Consider the following 22,333-nt stretch of genomic DNA (forward strand, 5'->3'; position numbering starts at 1 on the left):
AATGCATTCTCCAAGTTGATAAAATACTGCATATAAAACAATGACATCAATTTGAATGCTTGAGTGACAAAGTCTACTCTGTCTCCCTCCCTCTATACTTGGGATATGTAAATATAGCGACAAAGGCAAACATGCCTTTTCTTACTATCTTTTTGTATGCCAAAGAAGAAAAGTGAATGATATCTCTACTGCGAGCTGCTGCTCTATTCTGAACTTTCCTCAGAAACTATGAACATTTCCGTCTGACCATCAGCAAATATGCCCGTCAAACATAGCACCATAGGCAAATTGCAAATTCCAATTAGCATATTAGTGCTTAGATTGGTAGCAAATTCAATACTGAATTGCTCACTAAGTAGCTGAGACATAGGAGAAATATATATTCTATTCTGTAAATGCTAACACAAACTTCACAAATACTAGAAACACTTTAACAGGAACACAATCAAAATTGCATATCCCAACACATAGGCACACTTTTCCATGGACTCATCAGACATAGCCTAATTAAAAAGCATTTTGAGCCACAACCACCATCTAATTACAATTACACTAACAGTTAATGCCCCATCTAAATGCAGTCAGCACTAACAGAAAAGAAATTTTATCTGAAACTTTATTGCAAGTCTTATTAACTTGTTACTTATTTACATCACATTCAAATTAATCCACGCCACACAAAAATATTGGTGTGTGTGTGTATGTTTGTAACATCATTGTCAGCTTAACCCTTTCGTTACTGCATTTATTTTGAGATGCTCTGTGTTTCTTTCAATTAATTTTAAATATAACAAAGAATCTAGTAAAATAACTTAGTTATCATTCAGCTAGTGTTAGGAACATGAATTGTGACTAAGGTTTGGTGGAAGATTTTAATTCAAAACTTATGGAAACAAGACATTTGTACTACAGAGCCAGAGCCGGTTTCAGCCGGGTTGGTAATGAAAGGGTTAATGTTCACTTTCCCATGCTTGAATGGGTCAGATGGATTTTGTTGAAACAGATAGACTTTCCATGCTTGGATGTGTTTCTTGACACCAACCCCGTCACTTGTTTCCAAGTAAAATAATATTCCCTCATACAAAAGATTGGAAATGAATGACACCACTTGTATGATGGTGGTACTTGTTTACAACCATCAGATGATGTCATGACAAGGAAACTCAAACAGATACCTGATGGACATCTTTCAGCTTAGGTTTATTAAATCAACTCAAGGGTTTTGTTGACCCAAGGCCTTTAAGAAGACACCAAGGTGCCATGCAGTGGGATTGAACCTCAAACCATGTGGTTGGGAAGTGACTTTCATAATTGTACAGCCAACATATATTTATGCATATATGTATAGAAATATATTAATTAATGTATTGGCTCATACCATAAATAATGCAGTTCTTTTTTAATCTAAAATATACTCTCCTTCATTTTCTACAATGCACTTCCAAGGCCCCGCTTCCAAAATTCACTTGTGGCAAAAAATACTCCTGCAGTACTGTTCTGACTTTGTCAACAGAATTCATACTTTTCCTGTCCAAATAATTTTGAAGACTGCAGACTAAATGATAATCAGATGGAGCAATGTCCAGTGAATATGGTGGATGGGAAATCATTTCCCACTCAAACTGCTCCAGCCTTTGAAATGTCATCCTTGCTGTGTGTGGCTGAGCATTATCCTGATGGAAGAACACCTTTCATCTTGAAACCAAAAACGGCCCTTTTCCTTCCATTGCTGACTTAAGCCACTCAAGCTGCTCACAGTAGATCTCCCTTGTTATTGCTTGGTTTGGGTTTAAAAGTTCAAAGTGGACTAAACCTTTCATATCCCATCAAACACTTAACAACACTTTATGTGGGTGAAGACCTTCTTTAGCCTGGGGTGCCGGTGTTTCTGAAAAGAAACCACATGATCAGGAAGCAAACTTTTATTCAAAGGGATTTTACACCCAATATTTACATGCTATTATTTTAGGGCTACATCCGCTTTGAGATCCACTGTTTTGGAAAAGAGATGCACATGTATACACACTTGTATTTACAGAAGCATTTGGACAACAGTAATAGGATACTATATATATATATATATGTATATATGTATGTGTGTGTGTGTGTGTGTGTGTGGTGTGTGTGTGTGTGTGTGTGTGTGTATAGTGATACTTACTTTCACTTGCTCATTAGAAGTAACAGCACAAAAGACAATTTCAGTAAAGCCTTGAGTTGGAAACATCCGGAAACAAATTCCACCAATGACTCTATTTTCTTTAATTAATGCCAAACATTTATGTTTCCTGAAGGAGAAAAATAACTTTGAAAAAAAAAACCCTAATTATATCTACCTACTGTTTCAAGAAAATACAGTTTACAATGTTGCCAATACTAAATATATGGGATTACCAGATTCATCATTATCATTTAACATCCGCTTTCCGTGCTAGCATGGGTTGGCCAGTTCGACCGGGGTCTGGGAAGCCAGGAGGCCGCACCAGGCCCATTCTGTGAGAGTAGTGGGTGCTTTTTACGTGCCAGGCAAAGCTGGCATCGGCCACGTACAGATGGTGCTTTTTACGTGCCACCAGCACGGAAGCCGGTCAAAGCAGCGCTGGCATAGGCCACGTACAGATGGTGCTTTTTACGTGCCACCAGCACGGAAGCCAGTAAAGGCGGTGCTGGCATCGGCCACATACAGATGGTGCTTTTAACGTGCCACTGGCACAGGTGCTAGGGAGGCTGGCAGGATGTGTATATCTGGTACTTTCTAAAGATTTTTTTCTTTCACATATTATGAAGATAACTACAAAGATCAAAAGAAGTCCAAAAAGTCTAAATAAATTAAAATACATTCAGTTATACATCCAATAAAAAAAAAAAAAACTATCCACAACTTACGGGTCAAACACCAGTCTGGTAATATATTCTCTAGGCATTCTGGGTAGTTGGTGGGAGAAAACATTCTGAAGACCAATCAACCAGATAAGTTGTTCTCGACTTGGACGTTCAGTGAATGTATTAGCCATAACTTTGAACTCAATCACTCCTTTACCTTCTTCTTGTCGGGCAATTTCATCACGAGCAGCGTGAGTGGGAAACAAGGTCTTCTGTACAAAAAGCAACTAATCCATATCAGCGTCACCGAAGGAAATGTGCATGCCAAGAAATTTCAGAAAAAAAATCACAGATAAATTATAGAATTTGCTTAAAATACTGATAAACTCTTAAAGCACTATACTCTAAGTAACTGCAACTGTCCTGGGTCCTGAGTTACAAGCTCTCTTTCTAGTAAGACAACTGCAGAAGTATTTAGCTAAAATTCAACTGCTGTACTTGGCAACTCTTACCTACAGAAAAACACACAGGTACACAATCTCTTATCTATAAAGCAATGAATTTAGTGTGCAGGTAGGAGTTCATCAAGGTTCAATTCTCAGTCCCCTACTAAATATCATCGTCCTCCAGGACAAAACAGAAGTTTAAGACTGGTTGCCTATGGAAATTCCTCTATGCTAACGAACTTGTTCCAATAGTTGTATCTGTTGTAGACTTAGAAAAGGAATTCCAAGGGTGGAAGTAAAACCTGGAATCAAAGAGCCTTAGCAAAATAACTGAAGTTCTATTTAGCAGAAAATAACAGAGAATATGTTAATCCCTTCAGGAAAGAGGTCCTGTTCCATATGTAGAAAAGGTTTAGGCAGAAATAACATATGGTATAATCAGTGCAACATATAAACACAGAGGTGCAGTGAAATCATTAAAAGACATAGATGCCCACATGTTAAAGTAACATTCATGCTGTTGTTTGAATTTGTGGATTAATAACCAAATCTCCCTCAAATCTCACAAGAAAGAAATGACAATGGATAAGATAGTCCTAGATTTGCGTTGGACAAAACATGTTGCTAAAATTGCCAAGAAGGCTGAGGGTGTCTTGGCATCACTCACCAAGTTCTTTGTGAGCTGCTCTCCGGCTATCTATCTGTGGCTTTATATAGCTATGGTAAAACCTCACCTGGAATTTGCATCACCAGTCTGGAACCCCTATCTTGCCCAGGAAATTAATTGTCTGGAAGCTATTCAGCAACGTGCAACGAAGAGAATACCCTCCATCAGGCATTTGCCATATTCTGAACGCCTTACTTCCCTGGGCATGGACACATTGAAACTCCGACGTCTGGCAGCTGACTTGGCAGACACCCATAAAATTATTAACCATCTTACAAACAATAACTCTGAGCACCTTTTCAAACTCCATCTGTCCAACACCCATGGACATGTTTACAAAGTCAGAAAATAGCGCAGCTCCCATGACTTTAGGAAACATTTTTTCACGCTGAGAGTTGCTGAAGCATGGAACAAACTGCCGGCATCAGTTGTTAGTTGTCGGAGCACTGCATCCTTCAAAACTTCCATGCTTCCTGAGATTTGCCAACACTACACCTGATTTTCTCCCCTCTATACCTGAGCACTGTATACAATAATTTCATTATTATTATTATTATTATTATATATACAGTTTCCACATACGGGAGATATAGTCATGACTAGGACAACTGTGTATACACCTACTCAGACATAAAACTGCTTTCTCTGTCAGTTTCAACAATGAGACTACGGAAGTATGGTGGGAGCTGTTTTTATCTATATCGATTGTTTCACTGGAGATGAGACAGTTTAAAAATTAAAAAAATTACTTCTACTGATAGGTGGGGAAATGTAGATTGTTTTAATTCACTGAACTTTTCTGGGCTTATTTTGTAGTGAATTATAAATAGAAGTAAATGTAATTGTAGCAGAACATAAATTTATTTGTATTTAACTTATTTCGTGACGAAAACGCTGCTATGCAGTCACTTAGCTTGCTAAAAATAACTGTTAAAACCATTGAATCACATCTTACTGTCCGAAAGGACCCTAGATAATTATAGTCTTAGATATAGTGTCTAGGAATCTTTTAACTTTGTATATACATAAGGTGGCAGACTAAGTAAAACTGCAATAAATCAAAGTGAAAAGGTAAACATTCGTTCATAATTTGGCAATAATTGCCAAATCCGATTTCATAAAAATATGAATTTATTTAATTTTAATTAGTAAACTCTGAAAACAATTACAGGGTGATGATCATTTGAGGATTAATGCTGTGAAAACATATGTTGAGTGATTGGTGGCATGTAAAATATAAATACATTTTCAATAGATTGAAGTGCCACACATAATACTCCGTCTCATATAATATCTTTTACTCTTTTACTTGTTTCAGTCATTTGACTGCGGCCATGCTGGAGCACCGCCTTTAGTCGAGCAAATCGACCCCGGGACTTATTCTTTGTAAGCCTGGTACTTATTCTATCGGTCTCTTTTGCCGAACTGCTAAGTGACAGGGACGTAAACACACCAGCATCGGTTGTCAAGTAATGCTAGGGTGACAAACACAGACACACACACATACGACACGCTTCTTTCAGTTTCCGTCTACCAAATCCACTCACAAGGCATTAGTCGGCCTGAAGCTATAGCAGAAGACACTTGCCCAAGATGCCACACAGTGGGACTGAACCCGGAACCATGTGGTAGGTTAGCAAGCTACTTACCACACAGCCACTCCTACGCGTATGTGTGTGTATATATATATATATATATATATACACATACATACACACATACATAGACACATTTAGTATAAACACCAATACTCACTCTGTCTTTTATACACATACAAATATAAACAATCTCTAATCCAAAATTCCGAAAACCTAAAGTTTTTCCACCAAGTTCGTCTGCACACCAAAACTCTCTTTTGGCGCCAAACTATTTATTCCAATATAAATAAACTGAAATACGATTTAAAGGTTGGTAAAGATTTTATCCCACTCAAAAATACGAGTGAATATTTGTAAGGCAAATAAATGATACTGTGCAATACTTTCGCTAGCTGTATGGCACCAGCTGGCAGAACCGTTAGCACGCCGGACGAAATGCGGAGCCGTATTCCGTCTGCCGTTAGGTTCTGAGTTCAAATTCCACCGAGGTCGACTTTGCCGTTCATTCTTTCGGGGTCGATAAATTAAGTACCAGTTACGCACTGGAGGTCGATATAATCGACTTAATACGTTTGTCTGTCCTTGTTTGTCCCCTCTGTGTTTAGCCCCTTGTGAGTAGTAAAAGAAATAGTTTAATATGTATTCCTTTTCTTTTATTAAATTTTTGTTTTCAAGGTGAGTGATGTAGGGGCGATTTAGGCTATTCCTAAGAACTTATAATCGAGGATTTACCCTATGCATACATCATACTATCATTACGCTTCGCAGCGATTATACATTAAACAGTTATCCACTCAGAAATTATCTCTGGGCTCTAACGTTCTCCTTTGAACATGTTCACCGCTACGGGCTGCTGTGGTACACTATTTTAGGCCTCAAAAGAAGAGGAAAAAAATGCGAATGAAACAAAAGCAGAAAACTGAGTATTTAGAAAAGCTGGGAAGAAATGAAAGTGGATAGAAAGACGAACGGAAGGCGGAAAATATGAAAAAAGGAAAAACAAAGGCAACCGAAAGAAAGACAAACAAAGAGAGAGAAAAAAAACATGTCTTAGTAACCGCAAATGAAATACTGTTTCGGTTGTGACTAGATTGAATTACACTTGCTTCAGTTTTTGTCAAACGGAAACGATTATGAAAGTAATTCCGTGGGTTGCATCACGACGCTTCTGAATAAACAATTACACGTGGTAACTGCTGTAATACTACTACTACTACTAATAATAATAATAATAATAATCCAGTCAAACTCGTGAAGACCTGATTCATCGTAAAATAAAATATCTCGTATGTGTATGTTATATATGATCACCGTGATCGACCACCAGGCTATCAGATGTTGCTACACATCGCTGGTCACAATGCGCTTCGCAATGTTTTAGCCTTCAAAAAAATGCTAAGCGAAGCAGGCCAACAGAAAAGAAAGAATGAGTGGAAGTTGTGGTGAAGGAGTACAGCAGGGATCGCCACCCCGCCCCTGTCGGAGCCTCGTGGGGCTTTAGGTGTTTTCGCTCAATAAACACTCACAACGCCCGGTCTGGGAATCGAAACAGCGATCCTACAACCGCGAGTCCGCTACCCTGACCACTGGGCCCATTGCGCCTCCGTTATATATGATTTTCCTATAAAATAGAATCGGAAATTTTCTAGGGCAACAAAAGCCTTAAATTTTCGGACGCAGATCACGACTGTGCAACGGGAACATGTTGTTTTTTTGGGTTTTTTTCCCCCGTAATTTTTCAGTTTTGACTTTTCCCCGGTTTAAAAAGTTAGCAAATTTAGTTAATGTTTACAAATATTTGATAAATCAATCTCAGATGTTTAAGAAAAAAAAAAAACTGAAACCGTTTTCAAAAGATAAATCAAAAATGAAAAATTAAAGGAAGGGTTGTTGCAACCCACCCACCTTGGTTCCTTTTAAGTAAAATCCCAATCCACGATGCTAAAAAGGAGACCTATCCGAATATATTATCGGTTTTGGCGCACTAAATAATTCCCGATTCTCAAGAAACGACACCCACACCTGTATAAACCGAAAGCCTCGCTCATTGTTTGTTTACCGTTTACTGTCATTCAGTGTAATTTGTTTCACACTAGTAGTCAACCATTTTTTTGCCTATCGACCCCTTTTGAATCCCATTTTACAGGGGTGGACCCTCAGAGCCGTTCAATGTTTAAAAAAAAAGAAGAAGCCTATTATTACCATTAAATATTATTAAGAAATTGTATTTAAAAAAATGTGTGTATTGTAATAGTAAAACCAGTTTTTATTGTACACTAATTTTAACAAAATCTTCTTTGGACCCTGGTTGAGAACGACTGAAACAAAGAATTTATTCTGCTTTTGTAATATAACAACATCTTGCTTCCAGGTTTCACTTTCTATGTCACTGCCCGACTAAATATTTTAGCGAAGCCATGGAAAAAGATCCAAATAAATTGTAATTTCGAGTAGAAGTATTCTTGTTATCGTCCAACAGTCTTCTTGCATTGGACGTATTTTACGTTGGTTCTGTGTTGGGGGAGGGGAAAGTCTTGGTGGTGATATCAGAAAACAAAGAAAAATAGTCATCAACGATCGAGATTCAACATGGGTAAACTAAAATATAAATTGCACATCACTAAAGAAAAACTCGGTAACGGAAATTAAAGACAGAAATTCCGTCTACTCCAACAACAAGCGACTGGGAATTATTATTATTATTAAAAAGAGATTCCACTAATAGCGCGGCGACATGGTAAACAAAAGCAAGAGATTCGCAGAATATCTCTCTCTACCTGCTTTGTTTTATACGGTTAACAATGAAAAAGGGAGAAAGCCGGGCCCGAGTCTAGGTTCAATGAATGGGTAATTAATCTATGTTGGAAAAAGGAGGAATTAAATCCCAAATCGGTGGCTGCCAAGGAATGCTGAATACTGACCTGCAACTGTTGTAGAGTGGGTAATGCCTTCCTCTTGACGCGATACTGTTTGCGACGCGACCGCTTTTTTTTGCCGAAGACCTTAGACTTCCTAGCAGACAAGCGCTTAGTGTTCTCCATAGAGCAATCGGTTCGATGTTACTAGTTTTTTTAAAAATAGGACTGATTCTTTTTTACGTATATACTGCTAAGACCGTATAGGGAAATATATATATATATATATATATGTATATATACAAATATAGGCTAAATAAGGGAATCAGTCCAAAACACCCATCACCATTTTTGCGGTTTGGCAACAACAGAAGCAGAGAAACAACCAATCAGATGTCGAGTTCGTCTGTGTCGTCACTTCCGGGGAAACACCAAACTTATTGAGGTTAAATAAAAACCAATTTTTAATCTGGTTTTTTTTCCTTAAATATATATTTTTTTAAATCATAAACGCTTGCGAAAATCACAAGAAATGAGAAGTTAGAATATATTAAAGGTGCTACTGGCGAACAGTCGTCCCGGCGCGCGCACTCGCGTATCCGCGCCAGCTAGTCATGACTAGTCGATCCATACTTTGTGTTTTTGTTATTTACTTTGTGTTTTTGTGTTTTATTTACTTTGTTTTAAAAAAATTATTTACTTTGTGTAAAAAATTATTTATTTTGTGTTTTATTTACTTTGCTAGGGTAGTCGTTGTAGGATCGACTAGTCACGACTAGCTAGCGCGATAGCGCGTGTGCGCACACCGGGACCACTGTTCGCTAGTAGTAATATATTAGGAATATATTAAATACGTTCAAAAGATTATCAAGAGTGTTTACGTTTCTTAACACGAGGAAATTCTTTTCTAAAGCACAATGTGTTGTATTGTTATGGTTACGATATCTATGGTATAAAAAATTTCCCATTCACCGCTTGATGGAGAATAAGCTATGGGTTTGGCTACTGCAATGCCTACCTTTTAATTAATTAAGAAATTAACGATGCAGTTTCGTAATAATAAAAATAACTCCGGTTATTTTTATTGTAGTATTTACCGGGAAGAAATGAGGTTCGAGGCAATAATTAGGGGTCACGTTGCCAAGGGACATAATTATTATAATGAAGGAGTCTGTATCTAAGACAACAGAAAGGTGCCCCAGTTTTATTTATCTCGAGAGAATGCGGCACACGAAATGAAATTTACATTATAATTATATGACTTAATAATTATATTTATTAAGTGCATAGTTTTCATTAGAAATTGTATAATTTCACAATGTATAAATAAGTGAGCAAATAGTTCACATTATATCGATCACAGTAAAATGCGTTTATTTCATGGGTTCTCTTACTCTCTTTTACTTGTTTCAGTCATTTGACTGCGGCCATGCTGGAGCACCGCCTTTAGTCGAGCAACTCGACCCCGGGACTTATTCTTTGTAAGGCCAGTACTTATTCTATCGGTCTCTTTTGCCGAACCGCTAAGTAACGGGGACATAAACACACCAGCATCGATTGTCAAGCAATGCTAGGGAGACAAACACAGACACACAAACATACACGCACACATATATATATATATATACATATATACGACGGGCTTCTTTCAGTTTCCGTCTACCAAATCCACTCACAAGGCTTTGATCAGCCCGAGGCTATAGCAGAAGATACTTGCCCAAGATGCCACGCAGTGGGACTGAACCTGGAACCATGTGGTTGGTAAGCAAGCTACTTACCACACAGCCACTTCTTTTCCTTTCACAATTCCCGTCAAACTGTGATGACGTATAACTTGTGAAGAATTTAGTGTAAATTGATTGGATACCATAAAGCAGACAATGTATAATTAAATTTGGAAGATACAACTTCTAAAAATACATATTTGACTTAATTATTATTTCACTATTTTTCGAGGGTTTTTCTTTTTTTTTTTTTTTCCCTTATTTAATAAATTTGAGGATGCACCACTGAAAAATAGTTGCGTTTTATAAAACTTGTACGTCTGTAATTTCTAGTGTAGCCTAACTTGAAAATTCTGGTTCATTTATCTGACTCATTTCTTGTAATAACGAAAGAATTTCAAATACAGAATAATAAGCAATTCAAAACGCACCTCTCGTTTGTGTGCCATTTGGCAGAGGTTATTGAATGCTTAGTTCTACCTAGAATTTACCTAAAAGTATTCAGTGCAGAAGTTGAATAATTTGTAACCATATTTAGGTTGAAATATACTGCTTTTGCCTCATTTTAGAAAATAACGAAGTATTTATTAAAATATATTTGACATTATTATATATGTTGTGTTTTGAATATTAATTAACAAGAAATTTTAAATAATAATAATGAAATTATTGTATACAGTGCTCAGGTGCACCACAACTTATCAAAAGTGCATATAAAGTATATGCAGTAATGTACAAATGTCTGGGAAGTGAACAGTGTATGAGTCAGATACATGCTTGCGTGTGTACGGAGGGGAGAAAATCAGGTGTAGTGTTGGCAAATCTCAGGAAGCATGGAAGTTTTGAAGGATGCAGTGCCCAGACAACTAACAACTGATGCCAGCAGTTTGTTCCATGCTTCAGCAACTCTTAGCGTGAAAAAATGTTTCCGAAAGTCATGGAAGGAGCTGTGCTGTTTTCTGACTTTGTAAATATGTCAGAGCATTTTGATAGAGCATTTTAATTTAAATCCTGTAACACAGGAAATTTATATCATAGATCTAGAGATGATCTCAAGTCCTTTAGCACCAGCCAAAAAGGATGGTGCTAAGTTTCTGTTTTCACAAATATATTCATAACCGAAACCTTTCTCTCCCATTTCCAGCAAAATAGGTGAGGGAGCAGCAAAATGAGTAATTTCTGATTTTTCATTATTTTCTCCTTACCTATTTGAAAACCATTTACAATGCAAGAATTGCATTATCTTTGGGAGTAAAAGTTGGTCAGCATAGTTGTTGTCGAAGATATTTTTGACAGATATTTTTTTTTTCTAGAAATTTTTCAACTTTGACCCAATTCTAATTGAAGTTGCTAATAAAATATCTGGATAATTTCTGGTGTTTAACGATCAATATTCTTTTCTCTGTTGTATTCCAAGTCAATTAATAGCTAATTTGACAATTTACAATCTTCGGAAAATAAGGTTTAATTTGGGGTAAAATGATTAACGACTCATTTTAATAATTTCTTCTCTTTAACTGCATGGTGGGTAAATATATCGAGAAGAGAGTCACTCCAGCAGATCATAAAGAACCAATAGAGAATATTTTATGTTGAGTTTTGTTAATTTTATAACTCATGCCATTTTTCCATGATCCTCTTTCATTTGACCTAGATATTTAAAAATTTTCGATGCATTTCTGATCTTTCTGATGTCTAAGGATGGATAATGTGTATGAGTCCTTTTTTTTCTTTTCTTCAAGTGCAATTCTGGAGAATTGAAGAGGCAAAATTTATCTATCTTGTCTTACTCATTTTGCCCCAGCTAAATTTGTCTTTTATGTGCTCAAAGAGAACAGAGATAATTTTCTCAGAAATAGTGTTCTGAACACGTTATAATGCTTTCAATACATCTAGGAAGGTCAGTTGCTTAGCTAAAAACTATAAATTCTTCTCAAAGTCAAAAATTGTGCTCCATGACTTTTCATTACCTGGTTTGCTACAATTATACACAAAGATTGTAGGGAATGTCAAAAGCAAATATCTTGTGTTGATATCATCCTCATCTTCCACACTTGCACCTTGCAGTAAATTGTAAAATTATGAAAATTTTAAAGAAACACATTCCGGAAAATTTTCACTATAATGTAACATGAAACTTACTTTGCTAATGATTTCCATGTTAGAAATTCAGGTGCAACTAAATTTTTTTTAGATAAAATATGCTTTTTTATGCAAAAAAAAAAACTTCAACATATATGTATACACAAAAGCATATAAAAAAGATATACATTAGGGAATAAAGAAGAATATAGTTCAAATCTATAGTTGACATCTTCATTTACTGCTCAAATTCCTTTTCTGTATCACTCATAACAATCAATTCCTCATCTCCCCACCATCTATGCTGACTGCACCATCTTCATCATTCTGCTCACTAGCCCTTCTGCAGACCTCATATATATAAGAGGAGATTGCATTTGGCCACTCTCATCCCACACATTACCACGACAGCCCCACAAGTAGTGAAATACCTGGCATGGTTTCTATGGCTGGATGCCCTTCTTAATGCCAACCATTCCAAGAGTGTAATAGATGCTTAATACATGCCTGTTACAAGACAATGGCATCAGCCACAACTATGATTTCATTTGGCTTGACAAGTGTTCTCAAGCATGGCATATCGCCAAAGGTCTCAGTCACTTATGACCTCCGTGAGGCCCAATGTTTGAAGGGTGCTTTTTCACATGCCACCAGCACAGGTGCCTAATACATAACCCACCATCAGCCACGATTACAGTTTCACTTTACTTGATGAGTCTTCTCAAGCACAGCATATCACCTAAGGTGTCAGTCACTTGTCATTGCCTCCATGGAGCCCAATGTTTGAAGATTATGTTTCACCACCTCATCCCATGTCTTCCTGGGTCAACCACTTCCACAGGTTTCCTCCAGTTGGAGATCAGCACTGTTTTACACAGCTGTCCTTGTCCATACACATCACAAGACCATACCAGCACAGTCGTCTCTCTTGCACACCACATCTGACACTTCTTATGTCCAGCTTTTCTCTGTAGTACATATACTTTTATTAATAAAGAATTATCAAATGAAAAAAATCTACCATTCTAATTTTTATTATTATTAAGCATAATGTATTCTGCATGAACCAAAAGGTCCAGTCTCATAAATGTCAAGAGAGATTTCAGGATTGTCAAAGACTATAAATTCATAAAAACTGAACACTAACAAAATACTAGACTACACAAATTTCATTTAGATGACATAAATGTAAGCTGTTGGTTTAACCCTTTCGTTACCGTATTTATTTTGAAATGCTCTGAGTTTCTTTCAATTAATTTTAAAAATAACAAAGAATTTAGTAAAATAACCTCATTACCATTAAGCTAGTGTTAGGAACATAAATTGTGACTAAGGTTTGGTGGAAGATTTTAATTCAGAACTTATGAAAACAAGATATTTGTACTACAGAGCCAGAGGCAGTTTCAGCCGGGTTGGTATCGAAAGGGTTAAGTAAACCTTTAGAAGCACAAGAAATGTGGTGAATGCCATATTAATTAATATTCGTACAGCTAATTTTGAGAATATAAAGATTGATGGGTGGAAGCACTCCGTCGGTTACGACGACGAGGGTTCCGGTTGATCCGAATCAATGGAACAGTCTGCTCATGAAATTAACGTGTAAGTGGCTGAGGACTCCACAGACACATGTACCTTTAACGTAGTTCTCAGGGATATTCAGCGTGACACAGAGAGTGACAAGGCCGGCCCCTTGAAATACAGGTACAACAGAAACAGGAAGTAAGAGTGAGAGAAAGTTGTGGCGAAAGAGTACAGCAGGGATCACCACCATCCCCTGCCGGAGCCGCGTGGAGCTTTTAGGTGTTTTCGCTCAATAAACACTCACAACACCTGGTCTGGGAATTGAAACCGCGAGTCCACTGCCCTAACCACTGGGCCATTGCGTCTCCACAGTATAAAGATTGCACAGCTAAGAAAAAGGATATAGACAAAGAGTACAGGAATAAATGTTTTAGGTACTCACATCTGGGCCCACCATATGTTCAGGATCAGTAATCAATGAGACGATTTCGGCAACTAGTTCTTGATCAACATCTCCTTCAATTTTTCTCTTTTTGATCACTTCTGAAGTTTGAATCTCATCTAGGTGTCGTTTATCGCCAGTACCTGAATTATTGGCAAAGAGCAAACATTCATATAAATTACTTCTAGGTAGTCACTGAAACTAATATACAAACACAGAGGGAAAATGAAAAAGAGCAAAAAAGAAATTAATAAATATTCTTCAATGTTAGATTTTTTTATTATTTTTTTTTGTGGTTTGGACTGAAGCAATATTGGCAGGCACTATGGCACCTGCAAAACTGATATGGTTGTTGTTCTCAGAGCAAGAAAAACATAGGTAAGGAATGAGGTGACATTCTTGGGTGAATTTGGGAAAAAGACGAGCAAACTGGATGGGTCTGGGTATAGGTGGCACAAGATCATCTCCCAAAGAGCGGAGGTCATTAAAGAGGCTGTAAAATAAGTGGGTGAGTAGTTGTGGGTGTGTTGGTGGGAGATAATGAGTCAATCAATTGAATGACTTATTTTTGATGCAATTTAGGATGTTTGTATCCCTAAACATCAGCACTGTGTCAAATATGAAAGCAGTTTCCCATTGTGGGGGTCATTTAAGATTTTGGAGTGTTAACAATCTTTGCGATACAACTTTTGCCATACTGCAAATGTGAGATCACCAGGAGAGATCATCAGTAATTGCAAAGCCCAGTAATTTTGGCCATTTTGAGTGTCTTAGTTGGGTGCATGCTAACAAGAAGTTTCTGATCTCAGAAATGAGAGCCGGACAGAGTCCATAGTTTAGCTAGAAAATAGGCATGCCAGACATATCTGAAGTACTTTATCGATGTCAAGTGCAACAACACTGATTTTGCCAAATTTCTTAAAGGCGGGGTTCAAACAATAAAGATCAAAATGAACAAAGATATTCTTTAAATTTCTCTGTTTTCCAATATATTAAGAAAGTGTTTCAAATACTTACCACCATCTTTTGTTTTGGTTGGATGGCTGTTGGTTGGGGTTGAATAATTTGATTTTACTGTATTGGATCCCTCAGTACCTGAAGCTGTACTTGTTGTGGGTGTGGAATTGGGGAAACGGTTTACACCAACTGTGGAAGCATTAGCGGATGCTTAAAAGAAACATTTAAAAATATGTATTATTTTACTTAAAACAATGAATATTAAGTAAAATAAACTTTCTTAAATGAGTAAAATTTTACATTAAAAAGTTTGGTTTGGAGATCCCTTTCTCCATAGATTTGCCCCCTAATTTTATTGTATTCATCTGAACATTTATGGGAGCACTTTTTGAAAACATCTACACTTGCACTGAAAGTAATCTTAAGTATAAAAAAGTTATTTAAGTTAGATTAACTTCATTCATTTGAATGTGTGTGTATGTGTGTGTGTGTGTGTGTATGCAATGTGCACTCAAGTATAAAACCAGACAACTGCAAAAGAAAATTGTCTCCACCGAACTTCATGGAAAAAAAAATCAGAATTTTTGTTTGTTGACTCAACAACAAAGGACATGTCATCATAGGCTTGGCTTTACAAACCTAACTCTCTCTATTGTCTAATGACATCTTTAATGCCCATTTTTGGATGCTGGACAAAAATTGGACAAGTTGGCAGCACAACGTAATCTAATAAATCTAAATATAAATTTTTCTATAATTGTGGTCAGTATTCTTAGATCTTTTACCATGACTATGTGGTTGGGAAGCAAGTTTATTAACCAAATAGGCATGTTTGCATCTGTTTTAGTCTATAATAATTCATGAATACAACTCACATCCATCTGCTTCTGTTCCAGCATTTTTGTAACCCCATTGGAAATCAAATACCCAGAAAAAGATTTCAATACGAACAAATCATGTGATAGACTGAAAAATATTTGGAGTCAAATTGGCAATTTGGCACCAATAGTGTTCTTCCAAATGATGTGTGTTAATAAAGAAGATTTCTACAAGGAACATTTTATAAACTTCTGCATGAACATTTTATAAATTTGATTAACACAAACATACACACACACACAGAGAATCAATTATAAAATGTTTTACCGATGAAAGCATTTCCTGAAATTCTAGAAGGTGATAATGACATCCCAGTGGTACTTTGGCAGAAATCTGGATCCCATATAGGGGAATTGTTGCCATAAACTTCTTCTTCTAACATAGACAGAAACCTGAAAATAGTTATAGAATTTCTTCTGATCAGAAAGCAAAACTGATTTTTTCTGGGAAAGAGAATGAACAATGGCTCTACCCCCAGGTAATAATAGTTTATCAGCTCCGGAGAGGCAAAAGACAAAGTAGAACACAATTATAAATTCAAAATAGCAGAATGGAACTAGCTACACAGCAAAGCATACACAAACAGTCTTTGCTGTGTGTTGGATATTAACCCTTTAGTGTTCAGATTACTCTGTTAAATGTAATACTTTTTCACTCAAATTGTTTTGAATTAATCATGCATTACCTTATAGCTTTGAGGTTTCAATGATGTGATAGTTTATTTTTAGAAAGTCAATGTAGGTTAGGTGTGAGAGGCTAGATATGGCCAGTTTGAATATAAAACATGTAGAATATCTGGGCCAGATATGGCCGGTTTAAACACTAAAGGGTTAAAGGAGCTGACATAATTAGAATGAGTTAATTACATTCAAGAAACGAAATTTAGCAAGGACATACACTTGCCTTACAGTATGGACTATTTCAATAAAATAAGAATTTTTTCAAGATATATAAAACAAAATGAATTTATAATTCTAGGTATTAAATTGTATCTTAATAGGTTAATATTTCTAAATTAGTACCTTCCCCTATCTCCTACTTTCTCTTTCTGTGGAAAGAGAATTAAAATTATAAATCGGTATCTAAGAATATTTATCAAAGACTAGCAGTATCGCCCGGCGTTGCTCGGGTTTGTAAGGGAAATAACTATAAAGCACTTTTAGAGTTATAGCCAAAAAACAGCAAAAAATGCATTAAAAATGGAAAAAAAATTATGGTAAATTTTTTTTTAAATCGTTGACTCATCGTAGACATTTTTAGAGAGTCACTTCCCTTTATTTAAAAATATGCTTTAAAATGGAAAAAAATTATGGTAAATTATTTTTTAAATCGTAGACTCATCGTAGATGCACGCTAATACCCAGAAGAGCTCGATATGAATCACGACTATAAGATACCCGGTTTTGGTTAAACTGCACCGCAAAATGAGGCAGTAGTTCGGAATCTAAATCGTAGGAGATAGACACTCACACAACTTCACTTTTATATATATAGATATTTCAAAACGAGAAACCAAAGAATGGATTACCTTGGGAAATGAGTTAGGACTAATGTTCTTTTCTCTGGTGGCATCATTTCTTTCTCAGCCCGGAATTTATCGAGAACCTGTCTGCGCATTGTTTCAAATACTGACCGTAACAAGGTGCGCCCAAATATCAATGTGGTTTCATAACGTGGAAGGCTATCACATAAAGCTGGTACATGACAATAACACAGCCACCTAAAAACAAACAAACCATAAGAGTTATGCCAATAATCTGCAGCAACATTAAATATTAATTTAATACCAATATCATACGTGGTATACTGATTAAATGATAACTTAATCCCCATCCACTCCTTTGTCTAAACTGGCTAATAATGGCACAAACTATACATCTTCCAGAATTAAAACGACCTAAAATTCAATGTGTTCTGATATAAAGACATTAAACATGGAGGTAAATATATTTTATTGAAAACTCATGGTGTGGCGATAGTTATATCAAAACATGAACAAAAAGACATGGGTTCGAGTTCTACTGGGTATTCAAATCCCTATTTGTCTTCTTTTCTACCATTTCACATTGTTCAAATGTGGCAGTCCACTGGTTATGCCAACAAGGGTTTTTAGTTGATCCGATTAATGGAACAGCTTAATGTGCAAGTGGCTGAACACTCCTCAGACATGTGTACCCTTAACATAGTTCTCAGGGAGTTCTCAGGGAGATTCAGTGTAACACAGAGTGTGATAAGGCTGGCTCTTTGAAATACAGGTATTATTCGTTTTTGCCAGCTGTGTGGAGACTGGAGCAATGTGAAATGAAGTGTCTTGTTCAAGGACACAATGTGTCAGCAGGAATTGAACTCACAACCTTGCAATAATGAACCAAATACACTAACCACCAAGCCACACACCTTCACTGTTCAAATGTAGACCTGCATAAAAACAATTTCATAAGGGAAAACATTCTTTCTGTCGTAATGATCTTTAACAGAACAAATTCTTGTAAACAAAGATCTGAATTGTTGACATGTAGAAAATACGGTGGGTGTCGACTGAACCAAACTGGTAAGGAACATAGTCTCAATATTAATTTTTAATCAAATCGAGAGATGTGCCAGCTGGATTTATTGTAATAAAATCAGTTCTTTCCATGACCAACCCACAAACTATTGTGATACTCAAGAAAATCAGTTTTGATCAATGCACACTAACATGCCACATTTTGCCAATTTCTTGGGAACATAACATAAGATCAACAAATGATCAATGCTTCATTATTACATCAGTTATAATCATTACTCAGAAATATATACATATAAAGCAAACTATATTCTTAGCATAGAAAAATAAACATGAATGCTTAAATAATTAAATATTATATATAATATATAATATAATGAAATTATTGTACACAGTGCTCAGGTGCACCACAACTTGTCAAAAGTGCATATAAAGTATATGCAGTTATGTACAAATGTCTGGGAAGCGATGTGCAAATGTTATATTATAGTAAGTTCACTCTAATTAAAACATTAATAAAATCATAAAGGAGTAATTAAAATTTAGAGAGGAAAATGAAAAAATTAGATAGAAACCTTGTATAATTGCTTTGGTAATTGTTCCGGTCATCCATGTTCGTGTGTTGTGTGTGTAATGTGGGGTTCTCTAATTTCCAGTGGTTCATACAGTGTAGGAACATTTTAGCAAGGTCATACATTGTCTGCCATTCTTTCTGAGCTAAGTGACCAAACTTATAAAGTACAAAATTTGTGACACCCTGCAAAATACAGAAAATAATATTAATAAAGAGAGTTTGGACTACCAATGGAATAATTGTTGGTAGTAATTCAACAACGGTGACACAGTCTATGCCCCAAACCTTATTAGCTTCTCCCTGGGTGTAAAAGAGGGACTGTTTTGTAAATATGATACAAGGATGGAACATGAATATAAATAATCTATAAAGCTGGACCTCTTCCTGTCAGGTGTCCCGGATGAACCAACTTCACGACAGGAGGTGCAGATGAGGGCAGCTGCATCAAACTCTCTCATGTAGCAAATGTCAATTGCTAAAAAGCATTCGTGAAGTAAAATCATGTAGCAACACCAAATGGCAATGCCCCAGCATGGCCACAGTTCGTGAGCTGAAACTAGATGAAATGAAATGATGTACATATATACACAGCAAACTCTATAAATTTCATCATCTCAGCCATTTATTAAGCGAATTAACATTCATGCAAGGAAAAACACACTACACATCATCATCATCATCTTCATCATTTAACATCATTTTCCAATGCTTGCATGGATCATAAGGAATTGGTTGAGGTAAATTTTCTCCTGTTTCCGAGCAAGATAAATATTTTCCCATGGCTGGACATATTTTCATGGAAGGTCAGAAATGAACAAAATTGTTTTTATACACCAATCCGACCGTGGCCGATGCCAGCCTCGCCTGGCACCTGTGCAGGTGGCACATAAAAAGCACCCACTACACTCTCGGAGTTGGTGGCGTTAGGAAGGGCATCCAGATGTAGAAACATTGCCAGATCTGACTGGAGCCTGGTGCAGCCTTCTGGCTTCCCAGATCCCCGGTCGAACCGTCCAACCCATGCTAGCATGGAGAACGGACGTTAAACGATGATGATGGTGATGATGATGATGGTGATGATGATGATGGTGATGATGATGATGGTGATGCTTGTTTATAACTGCTACATGATGTCAAGACAGGGTATATAGAAACATGCACACATCTCCTCATCATCGTTTTAACATCCATGTTTCCATGCTTGCATGGACGGGACACAATTTGTTGAAGCAAATTTTTTTATGACCAGAAGATACCCTTCCTGCCAACCCTCACCTGTTTCCAAGTAAGTAAGGAAATATTTCCCAACAACCAGACATGTTTTCATGGAAGCCTGGAAATGAAAGACACCTCTTAACTATTATGCAATGTCAAAGCAAGGAATCAATAGCTTCTTTCAGTTTCATTCAACCAAACCCAATTACAAGACTTAGTTCAGCCCAGAAGACACTTATCCAAGGTACCAAGCAGTGGGACTGAACCTGAGACCACATAGTTGGGAAGCATCTCGACCACACATATATACATACACATACAAATATACACATACCATATATTGTGAACCCTCATTATACCTTACTAATAAGGAAGAAGATTGTTTCCACCAATGGTCTGAGTAAAGGAAATGTAAAAATCCAAAGAACTTTTTAAACTCCACCAATTATTTATCAAGAAGATTTACTATAATTTGAATAAATTACTTTGAGACATTAACATTAATTTCCTGAGTCTTTTAGTCAATGCTGGGTATTTCATCAATACTTTTTGACAATGCTAGGTATTTTGACTAGTCATAAGAGAAAAAGTTTTGCAGTCAGATATAAAAATGCTAAGCTTCAAAATGGGGTGACGCGAGTTCAAGAACAATGTCAATATGTCGTTATGAAAAAATAATTACACACCCACACAACACAAGAAAAGTAAAAAGTATCTTTTCAAATAGAAAAAAAAAAACTATGTAATAGTGAAAGGTTCCATGGTGATATTCATCATCATCATCATCATTTAACATCCGTTTTCCATGGGTTGGATGGTTCAACCGGGAATCTGTGAAGCCAGAAGGCTGCACCAGGCTCCAGTCTTATCTGGCAATGTATCTACAGCTGGATGCCCTTCCTAACGCCAACCACTCCAAGAGTGTAGTGGGTACCTTTTACGTACCACTGTTTAACAATATTGGTTTCAGATTTTTGGTAGCTCACTACCTTTGGCTTTAAATTTTGGCACAAGGCCTGCAATTTAGAGGAGGGGCTAAGTTGATTAAATCAATTCCAGGGTTCAGCTGGTACTTATTTAATCGACCCCAAAAAGATGAAAGGCAAAACCAACCTTGGCAACATTTGAACTCAGAGCATGAAGACAGACAAAATGCTGCTAAGCCTTTTGCCCAGTGTTGTAACAATTCTGCCAGCTTATTGCCTTATTCTGTTTAAAAACAATAGTTCACAGTATATTCAAATGACAATCTTTACCTTAGCTATACTTGGTTTTTCAAACGGAGGTGTTCCAATAGCCATATCAATGCTTGGTTTGCACATGTTCATTATACATTTTCGTAATAACTGCCAACAGAAAATATAACAAATATTTAGAATAAATCATTTCAAACAGCAAGAAAAATAAATTCAAAAAAGGAAATCATTACAAGACCAATATATCAACAAAGTTACAGAACAGCTAATACTAAGCTGTAGCTAATTAAATTCATTTATTTTAACAAAGTACTGAACCAATGCAGGGAAAGGAGGTGCTTGACATTAAATCAGCTCCATACGTCTTTCTTTTTTATCTTTTACTTGTTTCAGTTATTTGACTGCTGCCATGCTGGGGCACGGCCTTGAAGGGTTTTAGTCAAACAAATCAACCCAAGGACTTTTCTTTTAATTGTAGTGACTCTATCTCCAGAAATTATTAATAAAACTATCATGATTTAGGGATGATAGAATTGTATGGGGTCAATGGAGATTCTCTTGACAAGGGACAAGAAGGCTTGGCTGAAATCTGGGAGGTAAGAGAGCTTGTAGTCTACACTGTGTATAAAGGCATCCTTTGCTTTCCTGATGGTTTTTCTATTGATGTTGTTTGACTGAACAGACTTATAACAGGATGCATTCCAAGACCATCTATTTTCCTCTCAAGTACGATACATACGTATCCCTTCCTGTTCAAAACAGTAATATATAATATAAGGAAGAAGTGGGTGTTCAACTGGATTAGGAAGATTCTCTATTTACAGGTAAATGCCTCCCAGTTGTGGCAGATG

The 22,333-nt window shown here is 36.5% G+C and overlaps 1 protein-coding gene and 1 long non-coding RNA gene across 5 annotated transcripts in view; both read right to left on the minus strand.

Annotated features, from left to right (window-relative positions):
- Positions 1-22,333, minus strand: part of LOC115216402 (histone acetyltransferase KAT2A) — a 54,076-nt gene that overhangs the window by 10,715 nt on the left and 21,028 nt on the right. For 3 of the 4 annotated variants that reach the window (XR_003882073.2, XM_029785707.2, XM_036506265.1), the window contains exons 4-11: positions 21,543-21,632; positions 19,073-19,254; positions 17,520-17,711; positions 16,259-16,383; positions 15,173-15,322; positions 14,156-14,298; positions 2,884-3,092; positions 2,159-2,285 (exon numbers count right to left, since the gene is read on the minus strand). Coding sequence is in view for 3 of the 4 variants with exons in the window: in XM_029785707.2 (XP_029641567.1) it covers positions 2,159-2,285; positions 2,884-3,092; positions 14,156-14,298; positions 15,173-15,322; positions 16,259-16,383; positions 17,520-17,711; positions 19,073-19,254; positions 21,543-21,632 (1,218 nt within the window). In the remaining variant the exon portion in view is untranslated. The remainder of the gene's footprint in view (positions 1-2,158; positions 2,286-2,883; positions 3,093-14,155; positions 14,299-15,172; positions 15,323-16,258; positions 16,384-17,519; positions 17,712-19,072; positions 19,255-21,542; positions 21,633-22,333) is intronic. The other variant, XM_029785708.2, reaches the window with a different exon arrangement.
- Positions 7,047-14,146, minus strand: LOC118765020. Its single transcript, XR_005000862.1, has 3 exons — positions 14,042-14,146; positions 12,793-12,799; positions 7,047-7,088 (listed from the first exon to the last, which is right to left on the minus strand). It is a non-coding gene; the product is annotated as an uncharacterized LOC118765020 (long non-coding RNA).

This window comes from Octopus sinensis, linkage group LG10 (assembly GCF_006345805.1).
Source record: "Octopus sinensis linkage group LG10, ASM634580v1, whole genome shotgun sequence".
NCBI lineage: Eukaryota > Metazoa > Mollusca > Cephalopoda > Octopoda > Octopodidae > Octopus > Octopus sinensis.